The 22892-nt window shown below is 47.7% G+C and overlaps 1 protein-coding gene across 1 annotated transcript in view; it reads right to left on the bottom strand.

Moving 5' to 3' along the window:
* Positions 1 to 22892, bottom strand: part of GLI3 (GLI family zinc finger 3) — a 270490-nt gene that overhangs the window by 12298 nt on the left and 235300 nt on the right. The window contains exons 11-12 of the mRNA XM_038562653.1: positions 5808 to 5957; positions 4525 to 4689 (exon numbers count right to left, since the gene is read on the bottom strand). Of these exons, the coding sequence (XP_038418581.1) occupies positions 4525 to 4689; positions 5808 to 5957 (315 nt within the window). The remainder of the gene's footprint in view (positions 1 to 4524; positions 4690 to 5807; positions 5958 to 22892) is intronic.

Below are 22892 nucleotides of genomic sequence, written 5' to 3'. Positions count from 1 at the left end.
AGTTTGTGTGAAGAAATTTCTTAGGGATGTTCTGGTTCTCAGATTAAAACTCACTACGCCTTTTTTTGAAAATGTGCTCTCTGCATGCATGTAAGTGTAGTAAAAAAAAAAAAAATTGCCTATAGCTTCTTCCATGCGAGATTATCACTAAACTATGTCCATTTGGGCAGCATTACAGCTGTGTGGGATGTCTGGGGCTCAGAATATCCAGAACCTTTCTGATTCTCAAAGTTGTAAAGCCATTAGACCATCTATAAATGCTCATTCATAAGTTGAGAAGCGCTGATGGATGGTGTCCTGGAAACGAAGATTCCTGTCTGGCTCTGCTCCGGAGTACTCAGGCCTGTAAATTATTCCATGTTTTTCTATGTGGACCACTGATCAAACCTAGAAATGCAGTCATTAAAAACTACATGGATGCTTATAGCTGAATTATTTACTCATATCACAGAAGCCATGGCATTTACTCATGACCAACATCAAAATTGTGATTTTGTTCACCTGGCTTGAAATATAATATATTCATGAATCCTTACAAGAATATATATATCTGTGTATACCAGAAGATGAGCTATTAGGTAAGCGATAGTCCTAAAAAGCATCATTAGTATAATGTACCCATTATATTAAAAAAGATGCCCTGCCTTATAGAATGTATGTGTCTAAAAGAAGCTTTTTCACTAAAAGCCCAAGAACAGACTGAGTGCCACAGAAAATGATGAAATGTCCTAATGTAGTGAAGACTCCGAAAATTATCCCGAGAGACTTCACCTCCAAATTTGAGATTCTTTTGGGTAGAATTGATTCCCATTAACCATGAATTACTTCTATTCAGTGGCTGGTGCGATTTGCAGCACATATATAATGAAACAAGCACATCAACTTCTATGCATTAGGGACAGAAGAGTGGCTCCAGCGATCACTGCTATTACCTCACGGCGTTCTGACATCGGCCCTTCGCCTGCACTGGCAGGACAGGAAGCTCCATCAGCGGCCAAGCCGGGATGGATGGTGCAGGTGTCAGGGAGGGGGATGGGGAGAGAGCACGAAGCCAGGCCAACGTTACATGTCTGAGGACCTACTCTTCCCAGAAGCATATCCATGCGCGTGGAGTGGGTTAGCTTGGAAAGGAGGACGCGGTTGGAGGTGGCAAGTCTACAGGTGTGCCTCAGCTCCTGTATTTCCAGGAGCAGCAAAACACACAAGTGCATGTGTAGCCATGTGCCCTGGTGTGTGCACCTGTACCTTCTCCGCTTACAACAATCCATAAGAACCCAGGATTCGGAAACCTATGCATTACAACAAAACACATCTAATTACGTAGCTTGGCTCCCAAACTCTGTTGTGATCAATGACTGAAGTGAAATATAACTGTAGGCGGGGAGAAATGTTGTCTTAATGGGTTACCTGGGTCTCCTGTCCTAGATGGTCAACGTCCGCCATGCTTCTTTCCTTTCTTGACTCACTGTACTGAAAGGTACTTTGTGAAAGCAATCGCTACCTTTTTTTACTTGACTTTGTAGCATTTATCCAACTAAATTTCTCAATAAATGTTCGATGGTCCTCACTGTGTGCAAGACTCTGAGAACATAAACTTATTTATGGTAGGATGTGATGTCCAGGGATGTAAAATATGCAGGAAAAATAAGACAGCATGTAATTATCACCAATACCAAGTATGAATGCCACAGAAGGATGTGGGTGGAGGGCAATCATTTTTTAGTTGGGATGATTATGGGAGGCATCGGTTACTGAGTTTCTATATCTTGGTATAAAAGGCCTGGCTCGTGGGGTCACGGTTAAAGGCTAAATAAGACAAGGTATGGAATGTGCACCATGAAGTGTGGCACAGAGTAATTACTCAGTGAGCAGAACTTTATTAGGAGGAGGCACTGTAGCTGGGTTCTGAAAGAACAGGATTCTGAGGGATAAAAACTGAAGGTTAGAGGAGGCCAAAGGAAAAGCCAAGGTCCAGAGGCAGGACCGCTTCGTGCATGTGGGCATGGCTGCCCAGTGCCATGCATAATCACCAAGTAAGAGGTCACACCTGGAAGGGCAGGCATGGGCCGGCTGACAGCAGGGATGAGTCTGGAAAGTCCAAACTTTCCTTCCCTCTAGGAAAAAGGGAGCCATTGGAAGGTTCTGGAGGGGGAGATACAACCGAGTCAGAGCCCAAGGATACCTGCCTAGTGTGGCTTTGGGAAGACATGAGCTGCATGGACTAGAGTCGGGATGCTTGGCAGAGGCCACTGCTATGGCCCCAAATGGGTGAGGCGGCCTGAAGGTGCAGGAGGACTGCCAGACTGGCTACCTGAACGGGAACGACGCCCCTCCTGCTCCAGTCCCTGGTATCCTGTTCCGCACCCACAACAGCAAAGCGTGTGCCACCTAACCAGCTCTCAGTATTTGTTTAGGGAATGAACGAAAGTACAAAGAAGAGAGCAAACTAACAAAAGAAGATATCTAGATGTCTCTGGGATCGGTTCCTGGCACAAATCTAGATTCTTGATTTTGGTGGATGTGAAATTGTCCATCATTCGTACAGAAGGCCAAAGCCTTGCGTGGTCAAGGTTAATTTATTTTAGATACACTGCTCAACCCGGGCGAAGGATCTGATTGAACAGGGCATCGTTCAATCTCATAATGGATAAACTCTCACATTGTAACTTTCTACCTCACAGAAGTGGACAAGCTCACCTCGAATGCATTTAAGCAAAGCAAACAGCTGTGCACATACTTTAAGTCCATAAAAAAGATGAAAGGCTGAGGAAGTGTGTTTGTATATGTGCACTGCTAATCCTAACACACTCGCCACCCGAATTTCTCCGCAATCACAGGAGGAAAACCGGGCCTACAAATCTACGGGAGTGCCTGCCTTCTAAATTTCTAGTCCTAATTGTACTGAAATATATGGAGTTAAATACATTAATTTAATTCTTACTTAATCGAATCCCCTAAAACATTTTAAACTGAGATACAACTCACATGCCATAAAAATAACCCTTTTAAATTGCACAGTTCAGTGGCATGTAGTTCATCCACAATCTTGTGCAGCTGTCACCACCATCAATCAAACTCCAGAATATTTCCAACGTCCCCCAAAGAAATCCTGTACCGATTTGCAGTCACCCCTATTCCCCTCCCTCAGCCTCCAGCAATCACTAATCTCCTTTCTATCGTTATGGGTTTTGCCTTGACTCCCTAAAACTTTGCACAGAACAAGTGTAACAGATAACAGAGGACCCTGCAACCACTGCACGTAGCAAAGGCATCTTTGACATTAAAAAAAATGGAGATGTGGCACCTCCCCTAAAGCATCCTCAAAAGGTTGATTAATAATAAGAGATCCCAAATGACGTAAGTCTCCGTTTCCTGCCATGACCCTGGCGTACCAGTCGGTGCGTGTGAACCTGCGCATGTCAGCTGAAGTGTGAGTGTATTTTTAAGAAAGTGTGGTTCATCCCATTAGAGATGTTTTCGCTCGGCCTCTTAAGCTGAAGGGACACCTGGTGAGGACGCTGAAACCAACGGTTCCTGAGCTGCTGCGCCACGTCAAAGGCTCCTTGTCTCACACATGTCAAGCAAACAGACGAGCTACTTAGTGGGGGCACAACTATGTCTCACGTTAACCAATTCTGGCTAAATACCCCGTCACTACGCAAAGTGCGGGGATCTTTTTTTGTTCACCTCTGGATTCGTTCGAGGCAAGGCTTCACTGTTCTCAGTGACAGCGCTTGAGCTAGGCCTTCCGAGAGGAGTCTGCAGGCAGGCGTGCATGAAAACACGGGCAAAAATAATTTGTCATTGAGATCATTGTCATCTCCATGCCTCTCTGAAATTCTGGGGGGATAACTGTCTACAAGTAACAGCAACCCAGCAGGAACCACCCAAGAACCCTAACGCCTTACTGAGTGCGCCATCCTAAAATGACTGACTAGAAACCATTCTGGATTTCCGAGGATGGCTCCCAAGATCCTTCGGAATTCAGAATGTCTGGAAATCCTGTTTAGCCCAGGCTGGTTGCCCCATAAAAGCCTTTTTGGATAAATGCATTTGAAGACAGCACCTGGAGAAGGCAGGCAGAAGTGGCCGTCTTAGCAGTAAGCTGTCAGCTGTCAGCACGAAACTTCTGATCTACCCTCGGTGCTTGCGGGGTCGGGGATCCCCTGCGTGGATTCCCGCCATTCCAGGCAGAGCCAGGGGGTGAAATGCAGAAGCTCAACGCTCCCACCGCTCGGCCAGTAGGTGGCAGCTCTGATCAACGTGAGACTTGTTCACCAGGGGTAGGGGTGTGAAGCTCCCCCGGGTCTGCATTGCTCACCAGACCAGGCCCACGTTCAGGCGGCCCCACCTCTGAGGCTCCGGCCTTCACCTGCAGCCCCAGAGCCCCGCTCACGCTGGGAATGGCCAAGAGGAAATGAAACGGGATGGGCCTGGGCCTTGCTTCCTCATGCGGGGCCGCCAGGGCTCTTTGTTTCTGCCCTGAGCTCCGGCCCGGTCTCTAGTCTCGTGGACGAGCCTCACCTCATTGGAATGCGTCCTGTTTTGGTGCTTGGCGCGATCAGAGGCATTTGAGAAAGCCTTGTTGCAACCTTCGTGCTCACAGACGTACGGTTTCTCTCCAGTGTGAGATCTCAAGTGCGTTTTCAAGTTTTCTAGTCTCGAGTAGGCCTTTGTACAACCTTCAAACTGAGGAAAACAGGAGAATCTGCATTATTCCACACAATCCCGGCTCATGCCTAGCGCTCCCTCAACGTTGATGAAAGACTGACATTTCGAGGGTCAGCAGCTTTTCAAAACCGAGGAACAAAAGTCCACTAAACTCTGCATTTATCGCGATTCAGATGGGGCTCGGTGCAGTTCAAGAGACAGCGTTTTCAGGGCTAGGAAAAAGTCCTGGAGGCCTTTTTCTTTTTCTTTTTTTTTTTTTAATAGACCACTCAATGTGGACAATGGGTTTCATTATCTGCTCATTGATCTCCTCAAATTCCCACTGATTTTAGATTCAGCACAAAGTTCACTAATATGGGTTTGTGGCCATACAAAGGCATGGAATTTGATCGCGTTTGTAAAGGGTCTTTAAGATGTAAAGTACAGGGCTGAGCAGTGGCCACTGCGCCCACCAGGCTTAGTCCTGGGGTCTCTATTGGGCATGGGGACCTAGGGGGAAGGCAAAGAAAAACCCTGAAGTCATGCGGGTTCTATTTTTCAATAGACTTAAGTGTTTCAAGTCAAAACTGGCACCCACCTCGCCCTGTGAGCCCTGGGGCGTGATGGGCACTTGTGCTGGGGCAGGTAGCCATGCGCTCCTTCCCAGGGCCCGTCGGTGTGCCCCGGCCGCCCCCTGCCCACCCGCCCGCTGGCCACTCCGCTATCCAATGTGGGAGCTACTTGCCACCAGAGGCTATTGATGATTACATTAAAAAAAAGAAATTAAATGGAAAAAATCAGTGCCTTGGCTGCTTTGGCCAGGACCTGAAAGCCCCCAAGGGGGACAAGGGGCTCACGTCTCCCCTGCTGGACGGTGCAGGTCCAGCACTTCTTCTGTCCCCCCCCCCCAAGTGTGGCTGTCAGTGGTCCCTTCTGCACCAGGATTTCCCCCCATTCCAGAAATCCCCCTTCTCAGAACCTCCCGCATTCATCACAGACCACCCCCTGCCCGCCCCCCGCCTGCCCACCTTCCTGGCCGGGCCCCCCTCGGCTGGGTCCATCAGCACAGTGTGCAGAAGCCGGGGGAACTCGAACCCCAACCGGACAGGTGCTGGCTCCCGGGAGCCCCGGGCCCACAGCCTGCACCACACACTCACAGTGCATTTGTGAGGTTTCTCCCCGGTGTGTCTCCTCATGTGCACCACCAGCATGTACTGGGCTTTGAAGGGCTTCTGCTCCCTCGAGCAATCCATCCACCGGCACACGAACTCCTTCTTCTCGCCGTGAATATGGTCATTATTTATATGCTGGGGTTTGGAAGAAGAAAAGGAAAGCACATGGAGATGTAGGGCTCCTTTCTGAAGGCTGCAGAAGAAGGGAGGCCAGAAAGTACCCCCGCCCCAAGCCCTAAGGAACATTTGATAACTTCACCTACAGATTATTATATTTTTTAGTTTGTATTTTTTTAATAGAATTTATTTATTTATTCATGAGAGACACAGGGAGAGGCAGAGACACAGGCAGAGGGAGAAGCAGGCTCCCCATGGAGAGCCGGATGCGAGACTCGATCCCAGGACCCCCGGATCTTGCCACTGAGCTGAAGGCAGGTGCCCCAGTTTGCATGTTTCTTAAGTAAATTTGTTCTGAGTAACCCTGCAAGGATACTTCCTAAACAACAGGAGTGGCACTATTTGGAGGAAGCCTGGGGTCCCAGAAAAGGTAGCTCTGAAGAGGGGAGCTGTGGACCCGGGAGCCCATGCGCCCTCGCTGGGCCTCCACCTTTTCCACCTGCCACGCGGCGGGGGAGGGGGGGGTGTGTGTCAAGGTCAACAGGGGCACTTCCTGCTCTCAGTCACTCTAGGCCTCAGGTTAGCACTGCGGCTGAAGTGAACACGCATGCACACACGCATACACATATGCATACACACACACGTGTGCGTGCACACGTGTCATTCTGTGACAGGGAGTAACAAAAACCAAAGTGCTTTCTCTAACCACACTTTAGTTCCAGTTAGTGGGACTTTTTTCTTGGATAATAATCAGGGACGAACGAACCCAACTGACGAGAACCAGGAGACCCACAGAACACTAGTCTCAGGATCTTATCAGAATCTTAGCCTTCTCCATGCACACAACACAGGGAGGGCTTACGTAGGCTCTAAGGTTTTTTTCCAGCCTCGAGAACTCTCTTAACTTCGTTTTTAAAATGAAGATGAAAAAAAATAAAATAAAATGAAGATGAATTTCCCTGAGTGCCTCATTAATTCAAAGTTTTAGGACCATTCTTTTTTTTAATTTTTTTAAAGATTTTATTTATTTATTCATGAGAGAGAGAGAGAGAGAGAGAGGCAGAGACACAGGCAGAGGGAGAAGCAGGCTCCACGCAGGGAGCCCGATGCGGGACTCAATCCCGGGACTCCAGGACCACGGCCTGGGATGAAGGCAGGCGCTAAACTGCTGAGCCATCCAGGGGTCTCCCTAGAACCATTCTTTATTTGGTTCCTTGGGAGTCACACCTCAGGTGTCAGATGGGAAGACACTAGAAACCTACAGAAGCGCCCCAGGAAGAGAAGGTTCTCGACTTGGGTCAAATTGAAGTCAATTTAAATAGGATGATGATGCGATTTAAATGTCCACTCAGGGACCCCTGGGTGGCGTAGCGGTTTGGCGCCTGCCTTTGGCCCAGGGCGCGATCCTGGAGACCCGAGATCGAATCCCACGTCGGGCTCCCGGTGCATGGAGCCTGCTTCTCCCTCTGCCTGTGTCTCTGCCTCTCTCTCTCTCTCTCTGTGACTATCGTAAATAAATAAATAAATAAATAAATAAATAAATAAATAAATAAATATCCACTCAGTGTCTTGGGTTGATCCTGCTGGTTTTACTTTCGGGCTACCCCACATTCTATTTGCCTTCATTTAAGGCTCCTGCGAGCACTTTCTCGAACGTCCATAGAAAGACACCACAAGTGAATCCGTGCACCAGGGGAAAGCCCCCCTTGGATTCCATGCCCTGCATGGTAGTGACAGGACGTCTAATTACTATCTTGCTTAGGCTGTGGCTCCCCGGTGCAAGGTCTCTGGGGGCCTGGGGGTGACGCTGCATCCTGAGTCTGCCCTTCCCGGTTCCTCCAGGAGGGGGCCTACTGCTGCAGGGAAAAATGATGTTTCTTCTGCTTTCTGGACTTGAAAACCAACTGGGAGAGGGCAGAGGAAGGCAGCTACATGAACCCTCTGTTCCTTCAACAGCCCCTGGAGAGCCGGAGCACAGAGGAGGGTGGGGAACTGAGCAGAGCCCAGCGGGAGACAACCCGGGTCCTCGGAAGCTCCACCTGCTTCCACAAGGAAACCACACGTCATAGCCCAGGCTCCCAACGGTACAGCAGCACAGGACACACAGATGAGGGTTTCCTATAAAAAGCCAACTGTTCTGAGTACTCGCAGCTCTTAAAAGTTAAGCAGCACACCTAAGGGTACAAAGAGAAGAGAGGTCCTGGACAGGGGACAGCATACAATCTTTACATTTCAGCTTTAAGAGCATCTCTGCAGCCCACGTGCAGCAGCCAGGACTGTCCCAAGGTATGCCAGGGACCCAGCCTGGAAGCCCCCGTGACACGCAGACGACTGCCATTCACACGAATCCATTCCATTAAAAACTATTCTTGGCTCGCTGTTTCCCAAGCTGTTGGAAACAGACTCCTTGGATGGATGTACTTGAAAACACAGGGGGAAAGGGTGGGAGGGAGGGAGGGAGGGAGGGGGAGAAGGAAGGAGGGAGCTAGGTCGAGCTAGAGAGCAGAAGTGCAACCGGGCCTGAGCCTAGTCCTGGAGGATGGACAGGACCCAAATCCTTTAGCTTCGTATTTCTCAGCGGCTGGCCCGTGTCCCTGGCACCTGGCAGGTCCTCAGTAAATATTTGCTGAGTTGATTGGACTCCTCTGGCAAACTAAAGTCTCACTGGACAAAAGCAGATTGAATTTGATGCTTCTGCTTATCTTGACTCAGCTTCATCTCGCCTAGTGTCCATATGATACTATTTTAATGTAACGTGTTCTATCACTTTACGATAATACGCTATCAAGAGTTCAGAAGGATTTGAATGATAGCCAAACGTGAACTCTACCTTGGCAGGTAGAATAAGGCAACACTGGCGAGTGCACTCTTTTTTGTCCCGCGTGCACACTTCCTGAAGAGAACCGGGTGCTTGTCATCCAAGATCCCCAGGTCTCCAAGAGGAGATGTGCGGGATCACCGGAGTACGAGCTAGAAAATCTAGTTTTCTGAGTGGACGTTGCATTTGAGCTGAGTCTCCAGTGTTCTACAAACACTTTTCCTCATTGATTAATCAATGCTTACTGTACAGTATGTGACTGCAGCATTCCATTCGTCTGTCATGCATTTACTCATGCGGAGTGAGGTCCACTCCACACCAGGCCCTGCGCTGGGGAACCAGACGGACGTGCTTCCTCTCCTAAGGAAACGACAGTCCACCGGAGCCAAGCAGATAATGCCTCATTTTACTATACAATTATCGTTGTGATCAGTGTCATGAAAGGAAGGAAGAAGGTTTTCTAAAAATAATTAACAGGGGGGCTCAAATCCATGTGGCACACCGAAGAGCTGGGTCAGCTTCTTCAATGAAGGGGCGTTTGTGGTAGGACCTGAGCGAGGAGTAGAGGCCTGCCAGGTGTGCAGATAGGAAGGGTGTGGGGAGAAAGGGTCACCAATGCAGAAGAGTGGTGCCTCTGAGGAACAGGGTGAGGAACACGCATGGCAGGACAGGATAGGCCTAGCAGACACGGGGGGCAGCCAGCACAGCCACAGCCCGGCGCAGTAAGGAGGCATGAGTTTCCACGGGCTGGGTGGGTGCTGCTGAGGGGGCCCAGCTTGCGCCCACCTACGATGCTGCGTGCGGAGCCAGATGGGCAGCCAGACTGCAGGATACGACCTGCAGAGAGCAGCCCTGGGACTCCTGCCCCCAAGCAGGGGGAACCCAGCTAACTGCCCTCACTCAGAGGGACTGGAATGACCGACAGGGGAGGTGCCAAGGGCGGTCAGTGAAGTCAGAGACTCTACTGTGTTCCCCTCCCCAGGATGCCGGAGGTCCCCTCTGGATGGAGAGGGAAGGGGTCTGCTCCTCTGGGTGAGGCGACGGAGGAGAAGCCAACACCCCGCTAGTCCCCTCAGATGCACGCCTGGCTGGAAGAGCGACAGAAGGCTCTCAAGCAGAGGTTTCAACCGATGGCTGGGAAGTTTGAGAAGCTGCCTACGAAGGTGTAGGTGGGACCGACTGCAAAGGCAGAGGAGAGAACGGACAAGATGCTGACAGGAGCGCAGGTACCAGAAGACCCCACTTCAGAGTTATCCCTCACCAACTCTCGTCGAGCTTGGCCTCTGGGACATCTGAACATTCCAAGCCAAGAACCCCATGTGGGTCAGCCAGCCGTCTCCACGCGGGGAGGAACGCAGAAGAACCTGCACTAGGCCGTAGGAGCGACCTCACTTCCAGAAAGGTCAGCGTCCAGGGGCGGGTTTCCCTCTCAGCCCCTGTGCAGGAGACCTGAGTTCCACCCAACAGGCTTCTGTAATTTTCTGAAACTGCTCCTGAGTGCAAACTTGGATGGAGACCACAAGTTATTTTTCTTGAAATGAGATTCTGACCCCCATCCCCCGCCCCCGGCCGGCGGGGACCAGGTCCTGGTGCTGAGCACAGGATGTAATCAATTACTCTAGAGAAATACGAGGACATCCTTCTGCCTACTTGGGTAATTCAAATGCACTGTAGGCTTAAGATATTTCCTGACTCTAGATTTCGAGTGAAAATTGAAATTCCAAGACATCATAGACTTTGCATGTCCCTGTGTCCTAAATATTTACCCTCCTTTCACAAGGTGCTTTGGCCTCTGCAGCGAGTGGTCACTGGAGGGCTCACGTTAGGGCAGGCCCTAGGCTACGGTGGGAAGAACATGGGGTGGGCATGGGAAGATGCCCCCCAGACCAGCTTCTGATGAGCTGTGTACCCCTGGACAGGTCACTTCTCCTACTTGAACTTTAATTTTTCTCATCTGTTAAATCTGGGCGATGAACTAGATCAGGCGTTGGCAAACTTTTTCTGTAAAGAGCCAGACAGGAAGTATTATAAGGCTTTGCTGGCCGAAAGGTCATAGGTACTCAAACTCTGCGGCTGTTTTAGGCGAACAGCCATAGACAACGTGTAAATGAATGGGTGCAGCTGTTTATCTTTGACACTGAACATTTCACATGTCAAGAAATATTCTTAAAAAATATTTTTCAACCATCTAAAACCGTAAGAACCATTCTCCGCTCACGGGCTGTGCAAAAACAAGCAGGGGGTCAGACCTGGCCTGCGGGCCATGCGTTTGCTCACCCCTGGTGAAGTGATTTCAGTTTCCTTCTTGGGCTAGCAGGACTAGCCTGACTTTCTTGGTCAGGCTGGTCAAGCCTGAGGGAGCAAAATTTGAGGAATGAAGGTTTCAGTGCTAGGGAAAAGAAACAGAAAAAAAAAAAAGAACCAAAAACTACAGGAAAGAAACAAGTCAGGATCCTAGACTAAGCCAGGGGAAGGAGGGAGGCCAGAGACTCCTGCCACCCGAACCCCTCTGTGCTCCTAGGACCTGGTGGATTTTGCTCACGCCCAAATCCCAGGTAGCTGAGGAGCCTCTGCACAGCAGATTCTTAGCATTCCACCGACAGCACGCTCCCAGGTGAAGCCGGCCTGAAATTCAATGGGCATGTGTTTATTTGTGGTTCCATTGAACATTTGACTCCCTAGCAGTGAAAACGTTAATCAAATATATAAATAATTTAATTGGAGGGAAAATAATGCATGATTAAAGTCCAAACTAATCCAACACAAAGACATGCAATTTGCCAGCGGCCCAAGCTCCAGAAAGAGATAGATGGAGTAAATTACAGGGCTGCAGCCCAGTCCCTCGGCGGGGCCGCTCCTGCCCTCCCCGCCTGAACACGGGGCCGGGGACGCGCCGTCGTGCAGCAGCCCCAGGACCAGGACGGCCGGGCCCCGCACTGCTTCTCCACCTGCCCCCCTTCCAAGTGGGACCATAAGTGTTTCGTCGGGCACCTGCCGAACACATCGAACCTCTCCGGTGCCCATGGCACACCGTGCAGCCGGGGGAGCCCGGGGCGCAGAGGGAGGTCGAGGCAGCGTCCTTCCCAGAGGCCGGCGCTGAGGGAGGACAGACCCCCGGCTAATGGGAGGCCATGGTGGGCTCGACCAAGCTGGGAGAGTCCCCTCCGGTTGCCCCGTGGTCTCCCTGGCGGGAGGGCGCAGCCAGTTCGGTGCACCTGCTGGCCCCTCCGTCGGGCGCCTACTGCTCCGGCTCTGCCAATAAAGTGGCGGCTGTTCAAGGGGTTCTCCATCCCTGGAAGCACCCTCCAGCTTCCCCAGTGTCTCCCATTCTCCCCCTTTGTGCTCAACACAAGTCTTCTAGCACAGCTCAGCTGCTCCCTCGAAGCTTCTCGCAGCTTCTCGCAGCCCCAGCACGTGGACAGGCAATGCCTCGCTGAGCCAAGTCCCTTCCCTCCCCAAATCAGGCAGCTCGTCCACATGCAGAAGGGAAGTTGGTGATGCAAAGGTCAAGACCAGCACCAAGGAGAGCTCAGGCTTCGCGCTGGCCACCAACCCCGCGTGCTCCCCTGTGCACACGCTGCTAACCCCGTACTACCCAGGCCCCTACCTTCCCACCCCCAGACCAACCATTCCCTAGCCCTGGAAATACACCACATGTGAGAAGTCCCAGCCTGCTGGTAGGGGACGGGAGGGAGTGAGGAGATGGGAGCCTTACAAGAACTGAGGCACCTGTGGGTCCTGCTCATCCCCCAGGTTCCCAGGGCAGAACTGGAACTGAGGCTCAGGTATAGCCACCGAGGCTGGGCCTGGGTCTCTCAGCCATTTGGCGTTGTTTCCCTGTCCCTCTGTTTGCTTGTAAGTCTGTCAGTCTATTCCTGGGAAGCTAATTACTATGGGCCATGGTACCTTCCCGGTCTGTCCCATACCGTTAACCATAAACTGATCTCTTACTAAATAAATAAATAAATAAATAAATAAATAAATAAATAAATAAAATTAAAAAATATACATAAAAGAAAGCCCTGGCTTTCTGCCCATTTCTGCTGTTTTGAACTTTGTCACCAGTTGCAAAAGCTTCTACAAAGTACCCTGATGTTTCATGGCCCAAGGTCCGTGTACAAGCAAAGAGCACAGCCTCCAGTAAACCAATACCCCAGGGGATGGGATCACCTGTGTACGAGCACCCCTGCACGTGTGCACACACACATGCATGTACACACACACACTTAGAGTACTGCTGCTCTGACAGGAGAGGAAATAAAGACCTGGAGAGTGGTGTGTTTCATATATGAATGCTCAAGACCCTGGGACCTGCATCACCGGCTTGCAGGTACTTGGGTTCAAAGAAGCCGTCGGATGCTTGCTGGACAGTTTTATTTCTGACTCATCCTATTGCTACATTTTTCTGTCTTTTTAAAAATACTTTATTTATTCACGAGAGACACAGAAAGAGAGGCAGAGACAGAGGCAGAGGGAGAAGCAGGCTCCCTGCAAGGAGACTGATGTGGGACTCGATCCCAGGACCTTGGGATCACCCCCTGAGCAGAAGGCAGATACCCAACCCCTGAGCTACCCAGGCGTCCCCATTTCTCTGTATCTTAACCCATGAATACTCTACAATTTGAGGCCACAGATTTTATTTTAAAACTGAAGGAAATGAAACGGAAACCTTGCCTTCCCAGAAACTAGAAATGCTTCTTTTAAAATCTTTTCACATTGCCACCAGGTGAGCTCATAAACGAGGCTTGAGTCAGTATGTTTAGTGCAATTCAATAATTTGCAATTTTAAGGATTTGCTGAGAAAGTATGTTTTAAAAAGCCGCCTATTTTGGCAGAGGATGGGATACAAGCAAGTAAACGACTTTAAATAAGCTCACTTTTCAATTGGCTTCCTGATTTTATAGTATACATTTATTATAGTTGACCCTTGAACAACAAGGAATGAGGGGCGCTGACACCCTATGCACCAAAAAAAATCTGCATGTTAAGTTTTGACTCCCCAAAAGCTTAACTACTATTAAGCTTGCTGTTGACTAAAAGCCTTACTGATAATTTTATTTTGCATATTATGTTATTAAGAAAATCATAAGGAAGAGAAAATATATTTACAGTGTTGTACTGTATTTATATAAAAAAAAATCCACATATAAGTGGACCCATGCAGTTCAAATCCATATTGTTCAAGAGTCACCGGTACTATCTCTTAGTCATTCAGAGATATTTCTGCAAAAGAGAAAGAGGAAAAAATAATTTATAATGGATTAAAGCTTAGTTTACATTCAAGCTGGTTTGAGAGAGAAACTGAAATTGTTTGCTGATAAGAAACTAGGCAAGAATCCTTCAAAACTTTCATTCTGAAAGGGGGCATACACCTTCTTGTTATGTGTATTTGATGCATGTGCCATTTCTGAAAAGTTGTACAGCTGTCATGAGATTCTATTAGGGACACACTACATTTGGATTCCTAACAGCTTCAACTCAGCAAAAGCAGAAAAAAAGCAGCAACCATAGACTCCTAGGGCTGAAATAGGTCCTTTATCTCTATATGCGCTTTAATTTGAGATAAATAAAATAATTTAAATGGTTTTGTTGGCACCTATCAAACTTCCTAATAGTATTTACAGTGTGATGCTTTCTGTGGGAGGGACCTCCGTGAAGACCTCCCAACACAACGGCTTGAATCCGCGCTGGCTTATAAAAGTATCCAGGTACCCTTCAGTTTTCTGATACAACTAAAAATTACGCAGAAAAATACCAAAAGGACTCAAGGTTTTGGGCACAAACACCATTCTCTTTATAAAAATAAAGTATTTTCTTCTTTCTGGTTTGCAGATATTAAGAATTAGGCTGAGATAAAAAGCAAAAAAACCTGCTTCCTGGTTAAGAAGGAATAAATAAATGGAGTCCCTCTCACAGACAGGTAATCAAATCTTGTTTCTAGGTACAAATCGGTAACAAAGCCACTTTCTTTTGTGTGTAAGAAAGACAAAATTCTTTAAGAAAGTAAATGTCTGAAGAGAGGGCTTCACTATGTTGGATTCAGAGAATGGGAATTAACTGCACCCAACCCCAGCCCCGTAGGGAGGACATGTGCTCCACTGCACTGGAGCTCCAGCACATTCCCACGAAGAACCAGTGTGTAAAAAGGAATGACACCTGCTAGGCCATGCTAAGTAAAAGAGGGTAGTCACAAAAGGACACAGATTGTATGATTCCATCTATACAAATGCCTACAACAGGCAAGTCTATATGGAAGGAAGGTAGACCAGTGGTTCCCTGTGGCTGAGAAGAGCCTGGGAAGTGGGGTTTCTTTGGGGGAGAGTGAAAATGTAGTAAAATTGATTGAGGGGAGGGTTGTCCAACAACTCTGTGCATATATCAAAATACACTGAGCTGTATCCTTTAAATGGATGAATCACACGGTATGTGAACTAGGATTTCTGTAGTGTAGTGGCTATCTTGTTCACTTCACACATGGTATATGAATTATGTGTTAATAAAGATGTTAACCCCCCTCCTCCCTCCAAAAAAAAAAAAAAAAAAAAAAAAGCGGGGACCATGAACATTTACTAAAACCTCATGGAAAATAAAGTACAGTTAATCAGAACTTCTATAGTTTTGGTTTTGTTGGTACCTTGGATTACAAAATTACTAGGTTTTAAGTGTCTAATTTGTGATATCATCAACGGAGGCGGTATCTCCACCCCCTCGAGAAATGCATGTGGTCCTGAGTCTAAATCGTGTACACATAAGAACAGTATACTGGCTGAATGTTCAGATGACCTCAAACCTTAGAAAATTTTAGTTTTTGAGAGGAATTTTTAAAAAGCAAAATGTAACCATTAATATGGATTAGCTGACTGATTTACATTACTTTGGTAAAAACAAAACATCCTCATTCTTGACAGTGGGTTAAGGGCCTCTAATTCCTTGTAAGAAGTGTAACACTTTCTCTTACCGTTTTGTTCTCTCGCTTCTAAATTATTTTACAAAACATCAATGTAACTCACTCTTCTCTTTTAAGATTCTCTCACATTTTAATAGGTGCATTTGGTTAAAAAACAACAACTTCTGAGAACTTTTTTTCTGGAAGAGCCAGCATTTAAATCCCACCGAGATTTTAAAAACAGAGGTAAGATGGTTTTATCACATCCTTCAAGCAATCTAAGATCACTGACATCCTTCCTACATATTACTGGGTTCATTTTACTTTTCATCTTATTCTTTTAAATACCAACTTTTGTTTCAGTCACAGTAAGAACACAAACGCTTCTTAAGTAAATGGACTGTGGGGGGGGGGGGGCTCAGTGTCCAAAAAGAAAAAATATGAAGCGTCAAGCAAGTAAGGATTTAGTAGCATCCTTTCTAGAAATAAGAAGAATCCTAATGGCAGACAGGCAAGATGATTGTAGTTGTATAATCACAGGATGAAATCGTTTGGAAAACGAAACCTCCGAAACACATTTTCTTTTCTTTTCTTTTTTTTTTTTTTGTCTTTTTGCCATGAGCCAATCCACCAAATACAGTGAGCGCAAGGTTTCTGGTCACACCATGAACTCCAAAGACACAGTGAAAGCCCTGCTTTCCTGTTCCTCAGCTGGTTCTAGACCAGGGAGTACAGCAAGACCAAGAGGGCCTAGGATAGATGGCCACAAAATGCAACCTTTCCCAGGATCCACATGAATTAGTCACTCATACGGATGGATCATTTCTACGAATCCAGGATATCTGGAAAGCATTACTGTCCACAGCAATGGCACAGATCGCCAAATTAAAGATTTCAGAAGCCGAACTGTGTCCCAGAGGATTAAAATCCTCCCACCTTGTGGGCTTGGATTTCTGCCATGAAGAGAAAAGAAGGTTAATGGGTAGTTTCTCTGTATAATAATAATTCCTGCTAGTATTTAGAGAGCAGTTCTACTCTTCAACCCATTGTCAAAACAATCCTTTCTTTTGTTGTAAAACTTTAAAAGGTAGGTTGGATTTGGTACAATAATATAAATATGATTGTAACAGGGCCCCTTGCACTTCTAATTTTAAGATGTTTCATGCTTGCACACACACACACACACACACACACACACACACACACTATGACTACTCTACGTAGAACAAGGGAGACTCAATTTTAAAGTCTCCCTGAATGCAAAAGTAGTTGTGAACTTTTCCTGTTTGGAACGACCGATATTAAGAGCTCCATTATCTAGAAGTTACTCAATTTTAGCCTTTAATTATTTCATGATTTTTACGATCTTGGCAATCCACATGGAACCTGAGCATACAGGCCCTGCTCTTTGTCAAGACCGTGAATATACAGCGTGGCTGGGAGAAAACTTGAAATTCAAGAATAAAATCAACAAAGATGAGTGACAGATGCGATCTGACTTGAATGGGTGGTTTCTGTCTTCACGGCCCTTATAAAAGTGACTGTGCTCCCTCCACATCCCTGAAGACTGACTCTGAACATTACAATAACCATCCCTTAAACTTGCATGCTTTTTAAACTTGCACACTTGTCTTACAAGTTTCTAAATCATAATGTCGAGGACTAAAATATATGTTGAAATAATCACAGTAAAAATGTATTTGAATTTCAAGTGACAATTATTTTTAATCTTTGGAGAAAAGTCAAGACTTTTTTTTCTGGAATCCTTTGAAGATATGAGGCCGAAGAGTTGTTCTGGTGCCTGCCCAGGCCAATCCTCGCCCCCGAGGGTTTCTGCCCATTGCATTGCCAGGGGAGATTCCTGCGTGAAAAGTGCTAGGGGTCTTCCTTCAGAGTCAAAAGGAAGTTCACTGAGTGTGTGTACATGTGTGCAAAGAAGGGGCGGGAGCTGCTAATGACACAAACCCGGGCAAACCTCAAGAGCCGTTGGAAGAAAGGAAGAAGGCAGGTGAACGGGTGAAATTATCCACTTGGAAATCTGCCCACACGTCCCCGCTGAGCTGACTCATTCATTCACTATTAACTCAATGCTTATTTATGATATCACGGTTACTGTGCTAAACTCTGAAGAGGCAAGATTGAGTAAGACATGTCCACTGGATTTCGTCCAAGACTGGCTGCAGGAATGCAGAAAGGAGCACTGCTTAAAAAATCAGCTTTCACATCATGGACACCTTTGGAATTAAAAAACAAGCTACCCCAAAGAATGCATGACCCTCTTCCTTGCCTTCCAGCCCCACCTCGTAGAAAACCAGCAGCCAGTGCCCAAGGCTTTCCCAGGTGTGTCTCACCAACACAGGATGGAGGGGAAGCCCCAAGACATCTCTACTTCAGCAAGCTTTTCAATGTGTGGGACTATTCTGCTCTGCGTCAATGAACTCTTAACTTACCCTGGTGTACAGCAGGCAACCCTTTGAAACACCTTCATCCCTTATCGCCGGCAGGTATGAGTACGGAAGCATAAACTACCCTATGCCATATGGGCACACACTGACTACCCCATCCCTAGATCCCGATTTTCTTGATCAAGTTAATATCAAGGCCTAGAGTTTACACCAAGAACATTGGCCCAGACGATGAGAAAGTAGGAATTCGTTCACTTGTACAGGTGGGAGCAAAAGGAATGTGAGTAAGGCATGGCCACTGGGTCTGAGAGGATGATATTTTACATGGGGTGAGTGGGAAATAAGTGGTCTAAGTAAAATGGGATACATAACAGAGCAAAGTCAGGAAGGCTTTGCAAGCAGGTACATGAGCTGAATCGAGAATAAAGAGAAAAGCTGGCACAGAGCAAAGTGTATCCCGGAGGAGGGACTAAAGCTACAGAGGTCCAGGGTCAAGGGAGAGCACGATGTTGGCCAACCCCACCCAGCATGGGATAAGGACACGGTGTGTGTGTGTGTGTGTGTGTGTGTGTAATACGGGAAGGGCGAACGAGGGAGTGGGGAGGATGCACTTCGGAGGGACGAGTGCTACACACCCAGGCTGGAGCAAAGCCACGAGAGGCGCTGACTGCTCCAGGGCACCCCCCCCACCCCAGGCCACCAAGAAGAGGATGGAGAGAAAGGGCCAATGGGGAGACACTGTGGGATCATTTGCGACGGTGAATTAGAGAGAGGGGTAATAGTAGGTGATGAGGAAGTCTCTCTCTTGAAAGATTCTGGGAGAATTTGTGAGCGATCGCGTTTCTGTTTGGGACAGGGCACACTGGAAGTGCCCCCCGGGACATCTCCAGCAGGAGATCCAAGAGGAGACAGGCCTGAAGACGGAGGGATCTAAGAAAGGTGGCAGCTGAGGGACGACGGCAGTCCCCTTCCCTAGCCCCCATTGTCTCCAATCAGATCGCCCCCACAGAACTTGAAGGATGTCACGAAGCCCAATTGGACAAGCCTGACCCACGGAGAGTGTGCAGAGGATGCAGGTGAGCTGGATGGTGGAGGGCAAGGAGGCGGGGGAGAGAAGCCCGCCTGCCAAGGCCATGGGGCGCACAGGGTGGGTGTGCTGGGTGCAGACCAGCAGGTGGCCTCCTCCAGTGACAGCTTCTGGGCTGTAGGAAGCTGTGGGGGAGCCGGAGGGGGAGCCACAGGGGGCAGTGCAAGCTTCAGGAGGGCAAGTGGCCCGCCTGTAAGTCCCCAAAGCGTCCCATCAATCACAGGCCCCTTGAGCCTTTAAACCCTCGGTGATTCTCCCAAGCTGTCTGCAAAATTCCTTTCTGGGGAACAGCCTTTGATGGAGGCAACGTGCAGGGCCGGACACGCAAAGACTGCCCCCGAGGATCTGCAGCCCGGTCACCAGCATCTGAGAGGCCAGCAAGACAGGATGGAAAAGGGGGGGGCACCCAAGGATCACGGACCTGGCACGGTGGGGTACGGGCGGGGGACACATGCCACCCGGTCCCAGCAGCACCCGAAGGACGAGCAGAGCCAGTGCCATAAAGACAAAGGCCACCCAGAGGCTGAACAATGTGGGCCATGCAGCCGGGGATGCGTGGCTTTCATCTGGGGCGGGGGGGGTTCCTAAGCCGGGATGGTTGGACCCCCTTCAAGCTTTCCTGCGAGTGTCGCCTCTTCAGTGAGACCCACCACCCCATTTATAGTCCAGCCTCCTCAGCCCCGGCCCTGCCGCTCCATCCTCCCCACGGCCCTCATCACCGGAACGCAGCACACTCTGCACAGGCTTTCCGATTTATGGTCTGCCTCCCCGTGAGAAGGTAAAGTCCACACAGGCAGAGGTTTTTATTGATTTTGTTCCACTGATGTATTTCCAGTGCCTGGAACAGTGCCCAACACATAGTAAATGCTCAATAAATATTTGTTGGAGGAGTGTGTTATTGGAAATACCACGTCGAGAACTGCCGTGGGCCCAGGTCTCAGCACCACCCCCCAGTCCACCGACTTCGGTGTGTGCTTTGAGAACCAGAAGCCACAGGAAACAGAAGCAATTTCCTGTGATTCTTCTACTCTCAACAATCTGTAAACCTCAGCCTCTCATATGCCTTCAGGGTGCACCAAACAGCCCCCCTTTTTATGCTGTGACCGTAGACGGAGGTTTTGAGCTAGTAGTGACATAATTCAGAGTTATCTTCGTTGGTTCCTATACATTCTTAACGAAAAGGAATTCTAAAACTTATTTTTGCCCACTGTCACTGTGTTGATGCAGCTCTAGGGGAAGGGCTCTGGCGTTTAAGAGCTAATCCTCACCGCGAATGCTACATTCCACCGGCTGGGGAAAGCACACAATCTTCGGTTTTACTATAGGTTTCTCTCGAAATAATTCAATAATGCTTCAGATGGAGAGAAAAAAAAAAAAAGGGCCAAGTTACCCTTGTAATCAGGCTATACACTGGAATTTTGCCCCTGGCTATTGTTTTTTTTTGTAGTTTATATAGAGATTTCTTCCTAATGCAGTGCTGTTAAAGTAACAGAAGACTGAAGGGCATATTCATCTTTTATCTGCTTGTGCAAATCTCATTAATGTCATGGGTATCTTGCCCCGTGCTGGAAGAGACAGCAATGAGGAAGTGAGGTTGCTCATACATCGTTTGCGATTGGAGAAATGAAGAAAGAAAACCCAGGTTTAAATTTGAAACTTAAAAAAAAAAAAAGTGTGTGTGTGTGCATGTGTGTGAAATGATCTGCGGCCCTTCCAGAAAAGTGGGAAGCTGGCCTGCCTTCTGCTGAGAACCATCCTTCCCACGGTGAAATCACTCTTGGGGGAGGTGACTTTCCTTGAATGTGAGCCATTCCTACATTTAGGGGGGGTTTTGTTGTTGTTGTTGTTTTGCCTTTTACCTCCCTATCGAAGTAAAAATGTCATTTTCTCAAGAAGGGCTAATTTATTCCTGAAAAATATGCTTTCAATTTGGGGGCTTGATTCTATAAAACATATTTTCATAAGCACATTTTCCTAGGAAAACGTGGCCAGTATATATTGCGTAATCATGCAACTTTTAAAGAGTTTCATTTGGACCTTGGAGCACATGCCGTCAACGTATAGGTGGCTTTCAGAATTGCCTCCACATTGCATATGAACGGAATATTAATACAGAGTGATTATAATAGCGCAGAAACGGGTTCAAAGGTTATGAATTTTAACACTCTGTAGGGGGAAAAGAGTGAACGCACTTGCCAAAGAAACCCAGAGACTTGCAGTTAATTGAAACTCAATGTTTGGTTCACATTTTGTGACCTGGTTATTTAAGGTGAAAGCCAACTATTTGTCATCTTATCTATATAACCTGCAAAGTGCCTTCTGTGCATTTCAGTTTTCAGGTAACTCAACCCCAAGAGTAAGTATTACCAGAATGGTTTGAGAAACAGTCACATAGAGACCGCTGTGGTTCCAGGCCACAGGAAGGTGCTGGCTGCTGCTACGATTATGCTTGCCTTGTCTTCTCCTGTCCTGTTTCTAGGGACGAGGCAGGCAGGCTGTGGGCAATGCACCTTGGCTCATGCCAACTTCTGTGCCAGGCCTGCTTGGCCAATGCCTTTCCATGGGGTTAATTCTCTCTTATCCTTTATCTCCCACAGGAGGACGCTCCTGATGCTCAGAAACTTACCTACTGGTGCACCATAAACTCGTGGAAGAGATCCGAACAGGATCTAGTGCAAAACTTCTCACCCACACCTGGGAGAGAGGTGGGATCGGGGGAACACAGGTAAATTTGAGGTCAAGAAAGAGTCATCTGTCAGAAAGAAAGAGCCCAGGGCTCACCAGAAGGGGACGTTTTTTAAACTTAAATGCTACAGAAAGTGCACTCTCAAGAGAGGGTGACCTGAAACGGAAGGAAGGAAGGAAGGAAGGAAGGAAGGAAGGAAGGAAGGAAGGAAGGAAACATATGCATTCCTCGTGCACACGCATGTGCATGCACACGCGCGCGCGCACACACACACACACACAATGTACTGCTTATACTTTGTATGAATTCCAAGATCCTAGACCCTGGGGTACTATCAAAACCAATAACCAACGTTATGAGGGTTAAGGAAGTTATCCTCGGTTGGCAATGGCCTTGACCTCTGGCAACTGGTGGTCTGGAAGGAGAGAGCAAATCAAAGAGAAATTCCCCCTTTACTTCAAATGGCACATGGGCTGGTTTTGGATACCAGGGTCTGTGGTTTGACCCCCAGGAGGGATGTGTTAACAATTCCTTAACTGATGCAGAGAAAACTGCTATTTTTAGGGAACTCGTTTTTGGTAGCTAAATGCCTTTAAATTACACGTAACCTACATTTACACAAACTGTAATTCCTCTTTAGTTCTGTCTTGAACCATTATTATTAAAATGAGCTGGGTAATGTTCCTGACTTAATTTATCATTAAAAAATGATTGGTTACAACCGTGATTTCCCCCCCCTTCCCCCCACCCAAGACCACGTGAGAGACAAAGCATCTCTTCTCAGAGCCGTGGCCAATCCACTCTCCCAGTGGCTTCCACTGAGCTTCAGCCGTTCAAACATACCCAACCTGTACCTTTAAAATGCTCAACACACAGAAATTCCCTGTGGGTTAGTCAACTGCTGGCTCATATACAAAGAAAATACTGTATTTTGCTCTGAAGAGCTTTCTGCATCAATTTAAACACAGTGAGACAGACACAATATCCCAGAGAGAGGAAAACCTACCTTATTACATTCCTGACCCAAGAGAAAGGATTTGCCCTTAGGACATAAAAGGAATCCGTGGGGGT

Source organism: Canis lupus, chromosome 18 (assembly GCF_011100685.1).
Source record: "Canis lupus familiaris isolate Mischka breed German Shepherd chromosome 18, alternate assembly UU_Cfam_GSD_1.0, whole genome shotgun sequence".
NCBI classification, from domain to species: Eukaryota; Metazoa; Chordata; class Mammalia; order Carnivora; family Canidae; genus Canis; species Canis lupus.
Note: the sequence above shows the minus strand (reverse complement) of the source record. Positions and strands in the feature narration are given on the sequence as shown.